Here is a 19,729-nt window from a genome sequence, read left to right as displayed (position 1 = left end):
TGTGTGAACTCTTTTAGTTTTGGGACACCGTCGAAAAATCTCTGAGCCGAAGAAGCTTCCTACCAGTGAAGAGGAGCAAATCTATCTGGAGGGAACATGTGCTGCAGTGCATGATGTCAGACTCACCGTATTACAGCGCCATTTCAAAGATGTGAGTACTGCTAGCATGTGTCTAACAGGGGCTTGTATCCCAGTTAAAAACAGGAGCATTTCTGAAAACTGTAGCCTAAAGGGCCCTTTACACGGCCAGAGAATCCACAAGATAATCGCTAATGCGCGTTCATAGGAACACTAGTTAGTGATTATCTGGCGGTGTAAAGGTGCCACTGATTACCTGATGAACGAACAAAATGCTCGTTTGTCTGTTATTTGACTGTGGGTGCTGACACCTAAATCGTCATTTGCCGACATCAGATTGTGCTGTCTAAACACGCTCTGCTGCCGACAAACAATGAGTCTGTTATGGGGACGAGCAATGGTATTAGTTATCGCTCCTTCCCATACTGTGGAGTAGATGACTGCATGTAATAGCAGTGATCTCCTCCACTAATGAGCAAGCGATGGTCGGGAAGAACACTTGCTGGTTTGTCCCTTTTTATAGGGACCTTAAGAAAGCAAAGGAACCTAGTAGACTCAAGCACAGTAACGGTATGTTCACACGTGGCATATCCCCCATGGATTTTCAATGTAATTGCGGGTGGAAAATCCCCTGAATACAGTAAAAGCAAAGTGGCTGAAATGTAAAAAAATGCAGATATTGACATGTATTTTCCATAGCAAGATCCTCCATGTATGCTGTTATGGTATATGGCAGGAATGGCCAACCTGAGGCTCTCCAGATGTTGCAAAACTACAACTCCCAGCATTCCCAGACTGCCTACAGGTATCGGCCTTCAACAGGGCATGGTGGGAATTGTAGTTTTACAACAGCTGGAGAGCCGCAGGTTGGCCATGCCTGGTATATGGTATTAGTGAATTTGAAAATACGGGACCAACATGGTCCCGCAGTCCGGCATCACTCGCGTCCTTTGGATTATGAAGCAGACCTTGGCTGCATATTGCCTACCCTAAGAAAATAGATTGCTGAGGGATCATGGCTCAGTTCCCTTCTGTATCTTTGGACTAATAATTTCCCCTTCCAGTTGCCAAGGGATTGTGGTGGTAGAGCCTCCCTGGACCCTTTTTAATTAGCCATTATGGTTCTGTGTAAATGGGATATCCTTATATTGTACAGATACCCTGTATCCTCTTGAGCATAAGCTGCTCCTGTTGACCCCATTCTATCTGTCATGATATAAGGCCTATGGATTGCAGTTGTCCTAAAATATACAACTGGCCACTGATCAATTTAAAAAGGGGTCGGTTGTTTTGATCAGTCATTTCTTATCTTCGTCCTTTTTGTAGTCTCCCTCTACCTTTTTCCCCGCCGCCGTCTTAATGGAACCCCTCTGATGCTCAGTGAAAGGCAGTTTCATCTCAAGAGATCTCTCGCTTTAGGCTCCGTACTGCCATCCATCACGGGTTGAACATGCCTAGAGGTGAGCTGAGATTTATGAGCACGATGCCCTGAACGATTAGTTTCTGAGTTGCTAGACCTGGTCAGGAAAGGATTCTCGTATAACTTCTTGCAGGATTACTGTTTGAACTGGCAGCGAATTAGTAGAGCGTCATTATGTTTAAAGGGGTTTTCTGACATTTTACTACTGATGACTTATCCTCAGGATAGGTCATCAATATTTGATCGGTGGTTGTCCAACACCCGGGACTCCCGCCGATCAGTTGTTTTAAGAAGGCACCGGCAGTCTTCTCACAGCTTTCCCTAGGCCAGTGACGACACGTTCATCGATCACATGGCCTAGGTGCAGCTCAGCCCCATTGAGGTGAATGGGGCTGAGCTGCAATGCCAGGCACAGCCACTATGCTATGTATGGCGCTGTGCTTGGTGAGCACGGAGGAGACCGCAGCTCTCACAGGAGGTAGAATTTGCTTTCCTGTACAGTGTTCCACTGCAAAATAAAAATTTGGTGGTATCCATCTTTAACAATGGTGGCTATGGGCTATTATTATGGCTGGACCGGCCAACCATTCAGTGTATGCGTGGTATCCCAACTCTCTTCACAGATATGAGGGAAGATAAGGATCTTGACAATACGGCTTGTACTAGGCTAATTGCAGTTAGACTTGATGGTGGTTTCAGCCTTGAGTTGTGTGTGTTACCTGAGAAATCCTGCGCACTTGGCTTTGAATGGCTGCGGTGGCCGCTCTTGCTTTGTCTGTCTGCCCTCCAGTAGCTAAAGAAGGCTTTAATAGCTCCGTTTATCCTTCACTGTCAAGAGCTTATGGATTGTTTGTGCTTCAGATGTATTCTTTTCTATGTGATAAATGGAAATCGCTGGGCTGTGAGTAACATTGCCAAAAATTCCCTGTGAACGGGTCTGGCTGTGTATTGATTGCAATTTCAGGGCTTTGAAATCCGCAAGAACATGACAGGTCACAGGTCAAGCTCTAAGGATTTCTCATGAAATGCTCCACTGTCTGTGGACTTAACATATTTGATTGTGTTTTTAGTGAAATCTGGGTTCTCGATGTTCTCCACCTTGCTGTACATGCAGTGAGGCTTCTGTACAGAATTAACGGACGGTTCCAGTGACCGGTCCTATTTTTTTTGGGGGGGTGGGAACGAAAATGCGGACCCGGAAGTGCGGACCCCCCATAGATTTGCAGATGTGTGAATGGAGCCTAAGGGGATTTAAGTTCGTATTGTTCCATCCTCTTGCACACAACCATATGGCTTTTTCAGTATTTTGCGTACGCCAAAAACGGATCCGCAAAAAATACGGATGATGTCCGAGTGCATTCCGTTTTTTGCGGAACGAAACAGCTGACCCCTGATAGAACAGTACTATCCTTGTCCATTATGCGGACAATATTGGACATGTTCTATCTTTGAACGGAAATGGAAGGCATACAGACTTTTTTTTTTTGCGGATCTGTTGAAATTAATGGTTCCATATATATAGAACGCAAAAAACGGAACGTAAACGGGAAAAAAAACTTTCATGTGCAAGAGCCCTAAAGCTATATATTGGTAGACGTTATGAAACGGGGAGCAGAATAGCCGTCCCATACATATACAGCCATTTATCTGCCATTGACTACCATTTTATACAGCTGTATTGAAAAGTGTAATCCGTTACGGGTTTCATTACAGTTGAAGCTGTGGAGGCCCTTCGGACGCTGCTTTTTAATGTTTTGCTATTAACATCTGAAGGAAGTTTAGGCTCTGCTTACTTCTCCCTTTTGGCTTTGTTAAACGTATATGTGAGGAGTATTCCTTGATTTATACCTCCTATAGTTAGGTCCATATATATTTGGACACTGACACAAATTTATTTTTATTTTTTACCTGTTTACTAAAACATGTTATAGTTATATAATGGACATAAATTCCAGACTTTTAGCTTTCATCTGAGGGTGTCCGCATTAAAACTGGATGACGGGTTTAGGAGTTTCAGCTCCTTTACATGTGACACCCTGTTTTTAAAGGGACCAAAAGTAATTGTACAGTTGACTCCAAGGCTGTTTAATGGGCAGGTGCGGGCGATTTCTTCATTATTTCATTTTCAATTAAAGGGAGTCTGTCATCAGCATTTCACGTTTGTAACCCTTCCCATAGCTTTCAAGCATGCTTACAGTTAATAAAAACGTTACCTTTAGCATCAATCCTGGACTTATAAAACCGTCAAAAAACATCTTTGTAGCATATGCAAATGAGGGCTCGCAAGTGCCCAGGGGCGGCGTTACGCTCGTAGGTGCCCTGCTAGCTCAGCCTTTTCTTCGCTTCCCCTGCCCCTTCCTTCCCTCCGCCCGCCCATCCTTTCCCTCTGACCGCCTATCTACTAACTTGTTGTTTCGCCGAGATCCCGCGCCTGCGCAGTCAGGCCGGCGCATGCGCACTGTGATGCCCATTCCTTGTGCGGCATCACAGTAGGGGTGGGCGATATAGGCGATATGCGATATAAATTTGTGCCACGATATGGATTTTGAGCATATCGCCTATATCGCCGGACAGCGATATGATCGCGCTCTCTGCACGCACCATCTTCTCCTGAGCCGGCACACTGGGCACAGTGGAGGAGAGAGTCCCTCCCTCCCCACTGTGCGCGGCTGCCGCTGACCATCAATGACAAAAGAGGAGGAGGAGGGGAGGGACTGACAGTAAATTATTGAGTTTTCACGATCTCAGTGAGCGCGTGAAAACTCAAGTCCGATGGTATATTCTAACCCCCAGGCGTTCCCATGGTGACAGGGACGCTTGCCTGGGGTTAGAATATACAGGGCCACGCCGCTGACAGTAGAACATTTAAAAACTAATCAGTAACTTTAACTTTATTCATTGGTGATCTCTTTACTGTATACCTTAGCTCCGGTAACAGCAGGCAGTGCGGGGGGCGGCGCTCACTCACTGGCGTCACGCGCCTGCTCCTCCCACTAGGCGGCGCAGGCGCGTGACGTCAGTGAGTGAGCGCCGCCCCCCGCACTGCCTGCTGTTACCGGAGCTAAGGTATACAGTAAAGAGATCACCAATGAATAAAGTTAAAGTTACTGATTTGTTTTTAAATGTATTCCTGTGAGCGTCGGGGGGGGGGATCTGTGGATGGCACCGTTTAGGGGAGGGGGGGGGGGGGGGATCTGTGGATGGCACCGTTTAGGGGAGGGGGGGGGGGGGGGATCTGTGGATGGCACCGTTTAGGGGAGGGGGGGGGGATCTGTGGATGGCACCGTTTAGGGGAGGGGGAGGGATCTGTGGATGGCACCGTTTAGGGGAGGGGGATCTGTGGATGGCACCGTTTAGGGGAGGGGGATCTGTGGATGGCACCGTTTAGGGGAGGGGGGGGGGGGTCTGTGGATGGCACCGTTTAGGGGGGGGGGGGGATCTGTGGATGGCACCGTTTAGGGGAGGGGGGGATCTGTGGATGGCACCGTTTAGGGGAGGGGGGGATCTGTGGATGGCACCGTTTAGGGGAGGGGGGGGGATCTGTGGATGGCACCGTTTAGGGGAGGGGGGGGATCTGTGGATGGCACCGTTTAGGGGAGGGGGGGGATCTGGGGATGGCACCGTTTAGGGGAGGGGGGGGATCTGGGGATGGCACCGTTTAGGGGAGGGGGGATCTGGGGATGGCACCGTTTAGGGGAGGGGGGGATCTGGGGATGGCACCGTTTAGGGGAGGGGGATCAGCTCCCTGCTGCTGTGTGCACAAAGCACAGGGCAGCAGGGAGAGTGTAAAGTCCTATTCACCCTAATAGAGATCTATTAGGGTGAATATGACAAGGGTTCTACGTTCTAGCCCTTAAGGAGACTAATAGTTATTAAATAAAAAGTAAAAAAAAGTTTAAACACGCCCCCCCAAATATAGAAAACAATATATCGCAATATATATCGCATATCGCACATGCTTAAAATTATATTGCAATATAGATTTTAGGCCATATCGCCCACCCCTACATCACAGTAACTATTGCGCATGCGCCGGCTAACGGCGTAAAGCTGGCGCATGCGCGTTAATTACTGTGATGCCGTACAAGGAATGGGCATCGCAGTGCGCATGCACCGGCCGACGGACTGAGTGCGCAGGCGCGGGATCTCGGCGAAACAACAAGTTAGTAGACAGGCGGTCAGAGGGAAAGGATGGGCGGGCGGAGGGAAGGAAGGGGCGGGGGAAGCAATGAAAAGGCTGAGCTAGCAGGGCACCTACGAGCGTAACGCCGCCCCTGGGCACTAGCGAGCCCTCATTTGCATATGCTACCAAGATGTTTTTTGATGGTTTTATAAGTCCAGGATTGTTGCTAAAGGTAACGTTTTTATTAACTGTAAGCATGCTTGAAAGCTACGGTAAGGGTTACAAACTTGAAATGCTGATGACAGACTCCCTTTAAAGGGAGTCTGTCACCAGATTGTGACCTTATTGACCGCTTACATAGCGCTCTAGCATAGCAGTCTATGATTCTAATGGTACCTTTTGATGTTTGCTTGTGAAGTTCCCCCAAGGCAAAAACAGACTTTTATTCATATGTAAATTAGGGCTCGCAAGTGCCCAGGGGCGGCGTTCACCTCGTTGGAGCCCAGGCTGTTCTGCCTCTTTTCGTCATATCCCTGCCCCAGCCTCTTCCTCTGCCCGCCCCGCTCTTCCTTTTCGTCCTCCTTCTCTGCAGCGAGATCCCGTGCCTGCGCTATCCATTGCTTGGCCGGGGGCATGCGCACTGCGATGCCCATTGTGGGTGTCTCTGGTCCGCCTCCTCGCCGCTGTTTCTCGCCGTTGGCCTGCGCATGTGTAGTAGCTACTGCGATGCCGTGCCCACAATGGGCATCGCAGTGCGCATGCCCCCGGCCAAGCAATGGATAGTGCAGGCGCGGGATCTCGCTGCAGAGAAGGAGGACGCAAAGGAAGAGCGAGGCGGGCAGAGGAAGAGGCTGGGGCGGGGATATGACGAAAAGCGGCAGAACAGCCTGGGCACCAACGAGGTGAACGCCGCCCCTGGGCACTTGCGAGCCCTAATTTACATATGAATAAAAGTCAGTTTTTGCCTTTGGGGACTCCCAACCAAGTGAACAACACTCTCCAGGATATAGGCGTATCAATATCCAGATCTACCATAAAGAGAAGACTGCATGAAAGTAACTACAGAGGGTTCACTGCACGGTGCAAGCCACTCATCAGCCTCAAGAATAAGAGGTCTAGATTGGACTTTGCTAAAAAAAAACATCTTAAAAAAGTGTTCTGGGAGAACATTCTTTGGACAGATGAAACCAAGATCAGCCTCTGCCAGAATGATAGAAAGAAAAAAGTATGGCGAAGGCACGGTACAGCTCATAATCCAAAGCATACCGCATCATCTGTAACACACGGTGGAGGCAGTGTGATTTCTTGGGCATGCATGGCTGCCAGTGGCCCCGGGCCCTAGTGTTTATTGATGATGTGACACAGGACAGAAGCAGCCGGGTGAATTCTGGGGTTTTCAGAGACATACCATGTGCTCAAATCCAGCGAAACTGATTGGTCAGCGTTTCATAATACAGATGGACAATGACCCAAAACATAAAGCCAAAGCATCCCAGGAGTTTATTAAAGCAAAGAAGTGGAATATTCTTGAATGGCCGAGTCACCGGATCTGAACCCAAAAGAGCATTTCACTTGTTAAAGACTAAACGTCAGACAGAAAGGCCCAGAAACAAACAGCAACTGAAAACCGCGGCAGTAAAGGCCGAGCATTAAACAGGATGAAACACGGCGTCTGGTGATGTCCATGAGCTCAAGACTCCAGGCAGTCATTGCCAACAAATGGTTTTCAACCAAGTAGTAGAAATTAACATTTTATTTACAATTCTTGATTTTATCCAATTACTTTTGAGCCCCTGAAATGAAGGGATTGGGTTTAAAAAATTCTTTAGTTCCTCACATTTTTATGCAATCATTTTGTTCAACCGACTGAATTAAAGCTGAAAATCTGAACTTCAACTGCATCTGAATTGTTCTGTTCAAAATCCATTGTGGTGATGTACAGAACAAAAAATTAAAAAAATGTTGTCTCTGTCCAAATATATATAGACCTAACTGTATGTCTCCATAGGCCCTGTTCACCCATCATATGCCGAAACAGCGACCTTTTGACATACACTGACCTGTATGTGTCTGCTTATGTGTTTTAACTGTATAGGAAAGTAGGCAATGTAAGCATAAAAAAAAAAAAAGGTGGTGTGTGTGTATATATATTTATATTATATACCACTCACAAAAACAAGTTAGGACTATTTGGCTTTTCTGGGGAAATTTTATGTAAAACGTAAAATGTTCACACTCCAGTGATGATATAACATTAAAGTAGGGCATTTAAATAGAAGCAGCAATGGTGATTTCCTCATCTCAACAATTTATTGAAACAAGTGAATGGGGCTGAGTGTGATACCAAGCTCAGCCACTATACAATGTAGGGCGCTGTGCTTGGTGAGCTGCAAGAAGGAAAATTAAAGCTATTTTTTAAGTTGCCTTCATTAATAATTACCTACTGTTATCTGCGTACAACTGTTATGCAAACTGTTGTGTCTCCATGGTAACAGACTACGATAAACCCTGTGTAGTCTGACCTTGCAGTTATATTCTCAGCTATCTGTCCTCTATTACTTTGTGATATGCCAAATTTATGTTAGGAAGCCGTAGGGGATATATAGAAGGGTCTATGACCATAAGGTCAAACTATACAAGGTTTGTTGTATGTTACCTTCGAGAAACATAAGTCTGCATAGCAGCTGTAGACACAAAATGGTAGAACATGTTTAGCCTGTTTGCAAAGTTTCTTTTTTTATATTGTAGATGCATAAAATAACGTGAATGAGCAGGTGGGTGTATCCATTAAGGATTCTCTGCTCTGGTTCATGGAGTGGGGGGGGGGGGGGGGGGGTAAAGGGGGTAGTTTAGCCTTTAAGTGACGGCCTATCCTCAATCCACAGCTTGTGACCTCCCCCCCTCCCCCCCTCTTTTCTCCAATAACCATCTGCAAGTTTTCTGTACTCTATTGTTTTCTACCTGCCAGAATATTGTGGAAAAAAAGCACATATATGTTATAGTCCAGGGATCAGCATCCTTCGGCACTCTAGCTGTTGTGAAACTACAATTCCCAGCATGCCCCATTTATTTCTATGTGAGTTCTGAGAACAGCAGAGCAAGTATGCATGGTGGGAGTTGTAGTTTCACAACAGCCGGAGTGCCGGAGCTTGCCTACCCCTGTTATAGTCTATGCACTTTAACTAATGATTGATTCTCCTTAACAGTTTAATTTGCCTTGATATTGAAAAACTGATTGAATGATCACAAAAAAAAAAAAAAAAAAAATATCCGTAGCACCGACTCATTCGGAAATAGAAGCGGAAATGGGCAAACCTCCTACAGCTTGGCTGATCTGCAGACGTTGCTCCCATGCTGTTCCTGGTTGATTTGTTCTTGCTGGTTTCTAAATTGTATGGGAGTGTCAGAACTTTTACAGTTTCTAAAGTGTATCTGTCAGTCTGTCTTTCCTCCAGGCTTAAGGGGATGCAAATGTGATGTCATTTTTTTTGTTCCATATTTTTACTTCTTTCGGCCTCCACTAATCCCAATCTGATGTTCCGTTGTATATTTAGAGGGCAATGAATTAACTTAGGCTACTTTCACACTTGCGGCAGGACGGATCCGACATGCTGTTCACCATGTCGGATCCGTCCTGCGGCTATTTCGCCGTGCCTCCGGACCGCCGCTCCGTCCCCATTGACTATAATGGGGACAGGGGCAGAGCTCCGGCGCAGCACGGCGGTGCACGGCGAAAGCCGCCAGACTAAAAAACCTGACATGCAGTAATTATAGTCAATGGGGACGGAGCGGCGGTCCGGAGGCACGGCGAAATAGCCGCAGGACGGATCCGACATGGTGAACAGCATGTCGGATCCGTCCTGCCGCAAGTGTGAAAGTACCCTAAAACTTTCCCAAATCGAATTTTGAAGCATAGCCACAGTCTTATCAAAAGACTATATATTGCTTGCTTGAATGGTCGCAGATGCTTTTACCATAAGTTGACATGAAATGTATTTAATTTGTTTTATTAGGTGCTGTGCATTGTGTTTTGGACCATTGGATAAACATTTTTTATTTTTATTTTTTTTACATTTTCTGTAAAATTCAATAAACTCTGCTTACAAAAAAAGGACTATATTTTGACACTGAGATGTTTGACATGTTGTAATCATGTTGGCTTCAAAGGCTAGGCTGAACAAATTGATGTGAGTAGTCTTGGAAGGGTTACTAAATAATAAGTCTGTATAGTCGTGTCCTTTTATACTACATATTGATTGCTTTGGACACTCCGTTCTCTCTAAAAAGGTCTCCCTGATCACAGGACCGCTGCTGGAACTGTTAGCTGTAATATGTGGGGCAACCCTGCAGCAAATGTCTAGTTTTCCTGCAGCGCCACTACAGGGGAAATAATGTATTACACAGTTCCCTTTTAAATTGGTAAGTGTCTTCGTAAATGCACGTTCCTCCAGATGAGACGTTCGTGTCTGCTCTCCATTTTCGCTAATAAATCAGGCTACTAATTAGGGAGCCACTCTTATAATTCACAATTACCTAATAGGGTATTTCAGAATGTGTTTTTTAATAATCAAGTAATCTTGATTATTACAGTGATTCAGTTGTGGTGGAATTCACCCTAATTTCTAACCCCTTCTGTTTTGTTTTTTTTTGTTTTGTTTTTTATATCCAGAGTTCCTGTCTCCAGTCTGTATCGATAGGTTGGGAAGGAGGAGTATATGTACAAACGTGTGGCCACACACTTCATATAGACTGCCATAAATCCTACATGGAGTCATTGCGGGTAAGTTATGCACCTTTCTTATATTTTTCAGTTCCTCTCCAAAGACAAAATTTTGGCTTTTTGCAGCCACCACTATGTGGAGCTTACTGCATATTGTTTATACACTGAGCTGTTAATAAAACAGTATACAGTAAGTGCCTAAGCTCCCTCTAGTCATGGCTGTAGATGGCCGTGCCATTGCATGGGATTTGAGCCCTGTATCAAAAAATGGTGCACTGATCCCTATAAATTGAATGGTCACTAATTTTTTACACAACTATGCACAAATCAGTAGCATTTGTGAATATAAGAAACTTTGTAACATATCTCATCAGAGGATGCCTCTTTTTCCACTTATCAGTTTCTTTTCTTCCTCTCCCTCCCACTGATATTCTCTGGAGAGATCAAGGCAGATGTCCGCTTCTATGAGCAGTATATAATATGACTCTTTAATAGGCTGACGGTTCGTCTCACTCTCTCAGGATGGAGAATATTAGTTTAAATAGTGGGCAGCAAAATGAGCCTGATAAGTGGAGAAGGAGGCATTTTACTCTAACATATGATAACATCTTACAAATTTTCTTGACTTGATTTATGCATAGTCTGGAGATAGATTAGTGTCCATTTAAGAAAAGAATCATGACAAACACAACATGATGTTCAATATGTAGGTTCACGTTCAAGATACCTTTTAGCAATATTACCTTTACTCTCTTCCATTAACAGAATATAAGAATAGCTTCATATCCATGAAATGAGTTATGTGTAGAGATTATTATAGAAGTTCTTTTTCATTTATTGCTAATCAGAGTCCTTTGTGCTTGTTTTCCCAGAATGACCAGGTCCTACAGGGATTCGCTGTTGACAAAGGAGAATTTACATGTCCTCTCTGCAGGCAGTTTGCAAACAGTGTCCTTCCTTGCTTTCCTGGAAACAATATAGAGCGAAGCCTCTGGCAGAGTCACGCTCATGGAAACAAGAGCATGAGAGAGCTCATCAAAGAGGTGGAGGAGCTTCAAGAGCAGCTGGGAACTTTCCCAGTAAGCATCAGTGTAAGGCCAAAATATCTTTGTTACTTCCACTCTGTCACCTCTTCACCCCATCATTCTCTCACCACCAATTTTAATTAGTCTAGTGTTTAAATTTATGTGTTTGTGGGATGACCACGAAGTTGCAGACTTCATTTAATATTTACAGTCTAGGCTTTGAGACAACATGCTTCTTTAGGTGCTCTCCATAAGGAGATATAGTTTACTCCGAATCCTGACTTAGGCCTCTCAGCCAGTTAAGCCAGTACTCACTGCTCTGCACTGATGAGGGGTTATCACCCCGAAATAGTTGTCTGCAGATAAGATGCTGACTCAATTATCCAAGTCATGTCTCAACTCCTTTTTAAAAGGTCGAACAATGACTTATAGGATAGCTGCCTTACCTCTGGTGGCATTAGAAGAAGAGCTTTCTAAGAACTCCTTTGCATCTCTCCTTCCCAGAATTCCAGAGGAGCGTTGCCTGACCTATAAGACTGGCGCTCTCCATAAGAAGATATAGTATCCCCTAAAATTTTATATTACAGAACACAAGTCTAATATATTATGCTTGTAACCAGTATATAGGTTACCAGTGTAGCACAATGCCAGGTTATTTGTTCATTCACGCTGATGTCAAGTGCATAGGCCCATTAAAGCGACAGGAATATCATTTTACATGGAGTGTCTTGATTAGGCTTGCCTAGGTCATTGGATCACTAAGAGCTGGATGCCATTTATTATATTCAGTAGCAGCAAGTTTGCAAAATTGGGTCTAACGCTTGGGTCTATTTGATAGACCAAAAAGGGATTATTGGAAAGGATGGTGTTGATGAAGCTTTAAAAATAACAGTGAAAAAAACAATACAATGGAATATCAATCAACACCCTGTATTTTTTTTTGTGTGGCATTTCTGGGTAAATAAGTTCAATTTCAAGAAAAACAACTATTTTACTAATAAAATGTGGTCTAATTGTTCTCCATGTCATGATTATAGACAACACAAGACGTTCATGCCTTTTGTTGAGAACATTGAGTAGTGAACTGCGCAGTAGTGAACTGTTAAACTTAATACCCTGCAGACCCCCTTTTAGCAGAGATCACCTCTACCAAGTTTCCTGTAGCTGTAATTAAGTTTTGCACAACATTGAGAAAGATTTTTGGACCTTTTTTCTCTGCAAATGTGTTTCAGTTCATTACTATTTCTGGGATGCTTTGCATGCACAGCCCTATTCAGATCATGCCACAGCACCTCAATAGGGATAAGTTCTGGATTCTGCCTTGGCCATACCAAAACACAAATCTTCTTTTTCAACCACTCTTTAGTTGATTTACTTGTGTGCTGTGGGTCATTTTCTTATTGCATCACCCAACCTCTCTCATCTTGAGGTCATGGACCTCTGGCCTTGCATTTCCCTGTAAAATGTTTTGATACACCTTAGAATGAATCCCTCAATGATCAAAAGGCATTCAGGTCAGCTGAGGCAGCAAAGCAAGCCCAAACCATGATGCTACCTCCACCATGTCATGCTTGGGTTCTTTCTCATGTCCCTCAGGCTTGCCCATTGTGCCCTTGGAGTGATCTTGACAGGACACCTATTATCTGGGAAAATCCTGAATTTCCTCTCTTGATGATAATTTGCCTAACCATGGATTGATGTGTCTTTAGCAATGCTTTTGTAGCCCTTTCCAGCTTCATGTGTCTCTATAATATGTCTGAGGCTTTCTGAAAGTTGTTTGCATCTAGCCCTGCTTCACACTAACCATTTGAGAAGAACATATTTGTCAGTAACCAGGCTTTGTTTGCCTTTAATTAATATGCAAAGCCCCTGTGAAGTTCACAGTTTCATTCTTATCACCTTAATGAAAACACCCTTTGCTAGTTAGCTTTTGGATAAGTCAGTAACACAGATGTTCACTTTTTGGCTAGGGCTACATGGTGACGTGTCGCTGAAAAGTCGTGCATCATTTTTCATAATTATAGTCAATGGTGTCGCACTGCGACATGCTGCGACTGCAACAAGACAGTCGCAAAAAATCCGTCCAAGTTTTTTTTACTATCATTACAAAAAATGTGGCAAGACATTGGTGTGACACGTCAGTGTAGTTCCCTTTTTGTTGTGTGACACATGTCGCCGTGTAGCCCTAGCCTTTCTCCCTTCACTGTGGATGTTTGTTCAGTGTACTCAAAGACATGAACGGTATAGTTTGAATGTTTTTCTGAGATTGTGTTTGTGTGTATTTGACCTGCTTTTTCTCATGTGTATACACTATATTGCAGCTTTTTGCCAGATATGAGCTCAATGCAGGGTTTTCCAGTGGCAGACAAATCCATCATACTTCTTTCCTAGGCTGTTGCTTAACCTGTAGAGTTAACTTAAGTCCCAGCGCCATACATGTACGGTCCGCTGCCTCCACCGGCATCATTGAAAATCGCAAAATTAGATACCGCAGTACACACTGACCGCACATTTAAGGGGTTTGCGGAGCTTGCCATCTCCCTGTCTCTACCCATCGGGATCACGTCATTGCAGCTGCTATGGCAGCCGATGCTTTACACAGCCCTCAGGGCCTGCCAGCTACTGAGGCCTATAAGACCCAACCCCGAGGCTAAAATCCATAGGGCGATCCTTCACTTCTGAGCCATTATGTGCCCATACATTAGTTTATAACCACATATGGGGTGTTGACGTATTCAGGAGAAAATGAGTAACAAATTGTGGGGTGCATTTTTTTTTTTCCTGTTGCTGTTTGTGAGACTGAAATATTTGGGCCTAAAGCAACATTTTCTTGTAAAATATGTAAGTTTATATTTTTACAACCAAGTGTTTCTAAATTGTATGAAACACCTGCTGGACCAAAGTGCTTACTTGCACTCCTTTAAAAATTCCTTTAGGGGTGTAGTTTCCAAAATGGGGTTACTTTTTTGGGGGCTTCCACTGTAGGATACCTCAGGGTCTCTTCAAATGCAACACAGTGCCCCAAAACTATTCCAGCAAAATCTGCCCTCCAGAAACCATATGACGATCCTTCCCTTTCCGAGCTTTGCCAGTTGCCCATACAGCAGTTTAAGATCACATACAGGGTGTTTCCATAAACTGCAGAATCGGGGTAATAAATATTGAGGTTTGTTTGGCTGGTAACCCTTGCATTGTTACAGGAAAAAATGTATTTAAATGGAAAATCAGCAAAAAAAAAAGGGTCAAATTTCACCTCTATTTACATTCTTTCTTGTGGAACATCTAAAGGGTTAACAACATTTGTAAAATCGGTTGTGAATAATTTGAGTGGTGTACTTTCTAAAATGGGGTCATTTATGGATGGTTTCAATTATGTAACCCCTCAATGTCACTTCATAACTGAATTGCTCCTTTAAAAAGTGGGTTTTAGAAATGTTCTTAAACTCTAAAAATTGCTTCTAAAATTCTAACCCTTCTAACGTCCTAAAAAAATAAAAAGACATTTACAAATGGTGAATGTTAAGTAATGCCTATTTTATGAGAAAATCAAATTTTAAAAATTGCTAATTTTTCTAAATTTTCTGTAAATGTAGGATTTTATTTCATTTTTCTTATAAATAAAGGTAAAACATATCGACTCAGATTTCCCACTAGCATGAAGTACAATATGTCACGAGAAAACAATCTCAGAATGGCTTGGATAAGTAAAAGCCTTCCAAAGTTATAACTACATAAAGTGACACACGGCAGATTTTCAAAAATCGGCCTGGACCATAAGGTGAAAAGTGGCGTGTACTGAAGGGGTTAAAGCTGACCCTAAATTGGGCAAATGTTTGTTTGGTCAACCGTAACTCCCAGTCATGGGTCAGCTGAGAGTGTGTGATTACTTCTGCATGGTCTGTACTTTTGGCACACTTGTCCTGGCCACTGCCTTGTAAATCAAGATGTCACTTTAGAGGTACGTGAATACAATGGACGTCTATTACACTGATGGGCACGCGTCACTATTGAAATGACTTGGATAGCATGAGGTGCTATTAACCAAGAACATGTGGCTTCATAATGACAGGTCTGCTTTTTATTTTTTTCATTATTAATTTTGGTGATTCATTGGGGCTGCTAGCGACAAATGATTGTCCTCCACAGATCTAGGGTTTGCCACTTTCATGACATGTACCCTTACACAATGTTCTTTTGCTTTTAGTCAGAAACTAATTTAAGCAAAGAAATGGAGGCGGTGATGAAAGACATCAAGAGCACTACACAAAAGAAGTATACAGACTACAGCAAAACGCTCGGCTCCCCTGACAATGACTTTCTCTTTATGTACTCTGTTGCCCGGTGAGTCTCCCATTCACTTTGCTGGTACTACTATTATTTAGCCCTTCTCTCCGCTGTAGAATCTTATCAAATGTTTCTAAATGCAGGATGTAAATTACCTTAAAATAGTTTATTATTTTCTGTGTGTAGTGAGACTATAATTATTGCTGTGATCAACAATTTGATACTAGTATCAAGCCCGATGAGGGCCTGAGTAATAAGTGAATTTGCAACTGTTGTTGAGTCCTTTAAAAGAAGGACTTTGTCTGGTTGACAGCCATATAACATAACTTGTGTCAAAATTTTCTCGGCATGGTACTTAAAGGGCATCTGTCAACTGATTTGTACCTGTGAAACCTGTTACATGTGCACTTGGCAGCTGCGCATGGCCGGCCACTCTCCCCCCACTTTGGGAATATGTTCTGAAGATAGGTGGGACCCGCATCTATGTGGCATATCCTTGCGATAGGCCAACAATGTCTCTGATGAGACAACCCCTTTGAATGACCTCTGTCAGCAGATTTGTACCTATGAAACTGACTGACCTGTTACATGTGCGCTTAGTAGCTGAAGAAATCTGTGTTGGTCCCATGTTCATATGTGTCCGCATAGCTGAGAAAAATGATGCTTTAATATATGTAAATGACCCTCTAGGAGCAATAGGGGCGTTGCTGTTACACCTAGAGGCTCTGCTCTCTCTCTCTCTCTCTCTCTCTCTCTCTCTCTCTCTGCAACTGCTGCTCAAAATACAGTAACATAAGCAATAGGCAATCGGAAGTCTGATGTAACATGGCATGTGATCAGTATCAGGCGCAGCATTAAAGGACATTTCAAGAGTGACTCATGAAAGAAAAATATCAATGCACCCAGGGAATGTCTTAATAAAATCTATGATGAAAGGGTTATAAAACCCAGTGTTACAGTATGAAATACAGAGTCCTGTCAGTCCCGGAAGATCTGCTAAACATGTGCAGATAATTTATAGATCACGGATCTCCAAGAGCTTCTCCTGAGCACATGCTGGAAGCCCTCTCACTACCCCGACCACTGGACCCATCTCTGCATGTAGATAGAGTCCTTAGGGGCCGGACAGCGAGGGCTTAGAAGTAGACAATTTAGCATAAAAAATGAATATCCCAACCAATAAAACCAACTAACTGAACAGTGGCCCATCTCGCTCTATCTCCCTCTACCCAATCAGTATCCGGGTGATCTCAGAGGGCCCAAAGTTTCTGCAGCCCAGTTTGATCTCAACGCGTCCACTATCTGCCTCCATTCATTTCCATGAGACTGCCGAAAATAGCAGAGCTCTGTCTCTGCCATCTCAGACAGTCCCATAGAAGTGAATGGACCGGTAGCCGTGCTTGCCATTTATTTCTATGGGACTTCCGAAAATAGCCTTTTGTGGAGATAGGTGCGGGTGACATTGTTAGCCAATCCTAGCAGTATCTCACCAGGAAATTCACTGTTAAAGGGGCTATGCCAAGATTGCTGTAAAAAATGAAAATCAGACGTCGTATAGTATGTGACAGTCTCTTTCTAACAAAGCTAGAACCAGCCCTGTACCTCACATGGATCCAGAGATCTCCACATTTATTACTCTGCTAGATTTCCATCAAGCTGACAGCTGAAGGGGAGTGTCTTTTCTGCTGCAGCTCAGGGGGCGTGTCCATGCTCTCCCTATCACAGATCAGGAGGCAGTTGAAGGATGAAACTGAGCATGTGTGGCCATCTCAGTGAGCAGGTCAAAGAAATAAGAAACAAAACAAACAGCAGGTGGCGCTATAGAGATACATTTTATTGAATAACTCGGTAGCTATGCTACATTTTTAATTACATGCAATTACAAAAGTGTTTGGATCCAGGTGCTGGTTTGAAAAATGTAGAATATTTTTCGTGGGACAACCCCTTTAAACCAGACACACTGCCTTGTTGGGCTAGCTCAGCTGAATGTAATGCTACCTTTTGCTTAGCGATCCATTGCTTCATTCTGGAGAAAAAAACACTAACTCCATAGGCAAATGAGCAGTTAAGTGCACTGAAGGTGGGCCAAAGTCACTCTGTGCACCCTTATTCCTCCTGCTTTCTCTGCCAAGCCCTCCCTCTCCTTCTTGATTGACAGGACCAGGTGAGAGGACTATGCAGGAATCTAGCCAATTCAGAGGCAATTTTCCTCCCAGACCACTGATCCGTGCAGAAAATATCGCAGCATGACTGCTCGATGTGCGATCCACTTTAAAACTCATTGGTGTGTCCAGCCAGACCACAGACAAGATTTTCTACTGCTTGTCTGTACGGAGTCTGAGTGACAGATCAGAAAATTTTAAATTAAATTTCACTTTCATTTCCTATGTAAACTACTCCACCGCATAAACCTACACCTGTGGTCTATACATGTTTCCTCTGTAATCTGGGTACTTGCCTGAGTTATACTGTAGTTAGGACATAGATTTTAACATTACACCTTATTTCACATGTAAATTTGTGTACCGATTTTTCATTTTACCGAGTTCTTTTGGTTTCTGAGGATGTTGCTAAATAGCAGAAAATATGGTATTCTGCCCATGTGCAAAAAAATATAAAATCCCAGCCCTAGCTTCTCCAGCAGTAGACTTCTTTCTGTGAGCAGTACAAACCGCCCGAGGAGCGGAAAATTTCTAGCAGACAGATGCCCTTATCAGCAGAAACCAGATGCAGCTCCGAGCAAGAGCATTATCAATTTTAAATTGCTTTTTTTTTTTTTTTTTCAGAAGAGTAGAGAGGATTAAAACATTCCTTGGAAAATAGGTGGCATTAGCAGCAAAAACTTACTGATGTTAATACGTAGACGCCATCTTTTTTAAGACACGTAAAAAAAAAATTTATGCTGAAGAGCTTGAGAAAAATTGTTGCTGACATAGGATTTCATACCCATTGCCCGCGTTAATTCTCAATTTCTGTGATCTCTTTTAAGAAGCTTAAATAGTTAAATGATGTCATGGGAGTCGCGTGATGAGTCACATTACATTTGTATGCTTAGGACGATATGATTTGATATTCTGGTAACGTCCTGATGACAGGCGGCTCTCCAAAAAATAATTGGGTGAAGATGAACTTGGAGGGAATTTTTTTTTTTTTACCGTACTGGACTATAAGACGCACCTAGGATATAGAAGAGGAAAATAAAAAAAAAAATTTTTTCATCAGACCTCAGATCTGACCCCTCCCCCCCCCCCCCATTCCTGCTCAGATCAGACCCTCCATTCCTCCTCAGATCAGACCCCCCAATCCTCTCAGATCAGACCCTCCTACCTTCCCTGCTCTGGATGTGCTCAAACTCAATGCTCACTGGTCTTTAGCAGGCCCGCACTGCTCTGTGAGCTGATGTCGCGCAATGTCAGGTCTTAGCTATCGCCTGTGCGCACTACGTTCTGACTCTGTGCGCAGTCAGGATACGTGCAGTGAGGCTCCCGGAAGAAGACCAGGGAGCAGCGAGTACAGCCAACGCAGCTTACCCTGTTCCTCCTGCATGCTGATGACCACTTCAGAAATGGAAGCATATTTTTTAATGGAGACACAGGCCTCCTTTTTGTCAAACTTAATTTCTTTTTAGCAACTACTTACATTCCCCATGTAATAATTCTGGAGCTTCTATTCTGTGATGTGCCACTCCTTTCTTATTCCTGCTAGAATTTATGAATGATTATCAGCAGTTTGCAGTGAAGGTCCAGACGGGCATTACCAGTGGCAGCACCCATCAGTCAGCCTTCATTGCAAACTGATGCTAGTTTTATTCTTAACTTCTAGCAGGAATAAGTTAGGAACAGCACAACATAGTCATAAGATTAGATGCTGCAAAATTGTATCCGACTTACGACAAACTATGAATACTCAATCGATTCAGGCAACTGAAATATTAAATGCATCTGGGGAGAAAAATGCACCTATTGCCCCCTTTTTTTTTAGGCCATCCAGGGGTCCAAGACTGAGAAAAATGGGGTTACAACAATTAGAGAAAACACAATCCAATAATAAATGGACAGATAATTAACCCCTCTTCATAT

The 19,729-nt window shown here is 43.6% G+C and overlaps 1 protein-coding gene across 5 annotated transcripts in view; it reads left to right on the top strand.

The window, feature by feature from the left end:
- Nucleotides 1-19,729, top strand: part of UBR3 (ubiquitin protein ligase E3 component n-recognin 3) — a 207,286-nt gene that overhangs the window by 135,520 nt on the left and 52,037 nt on the right. For 3 of the 5 annotated variants that reach the window (XM_040441565.1, XM_040441564.1, XM_040441567.1), the window contains 4 exons: nt 18-151; nt 10,291-10,401; nt 11,214-11,432; nt 15,571-15,707. In XM_040441565.1, coding sequence (XP_040297499.1) covers nt 18-151; nt 10,291-10,401; nt 11,214-11,432; nt 15,571-15,707 — 601 coding nt within the window. The remainder of the gene's footprint in view (nt 1-17; nt 152-10,290; nt 10,402-11,213; nt 11,433-15,570; nt 15,708-19,729) is intronic. The other 2 variants (XM_040441568.1, XM_040441566.1) reach the window with 1 other exon arrangement.

This window comes from Bufo bufo, chromosome 7, assembly GCF_905171765.1.
Source record: "Bufo bufo chromosome 7, aBufBuf1.1, whole genome shotgun sequence".
Lineage (NCBI taxonomy): Eukaryota > Metazoa > Chordata > Amphibia > Anura > Bufonidae > Bufo > Bufo bufo.
This window is presented reverse-complemented; position numbering and strand designations above follow the sequence as displayed.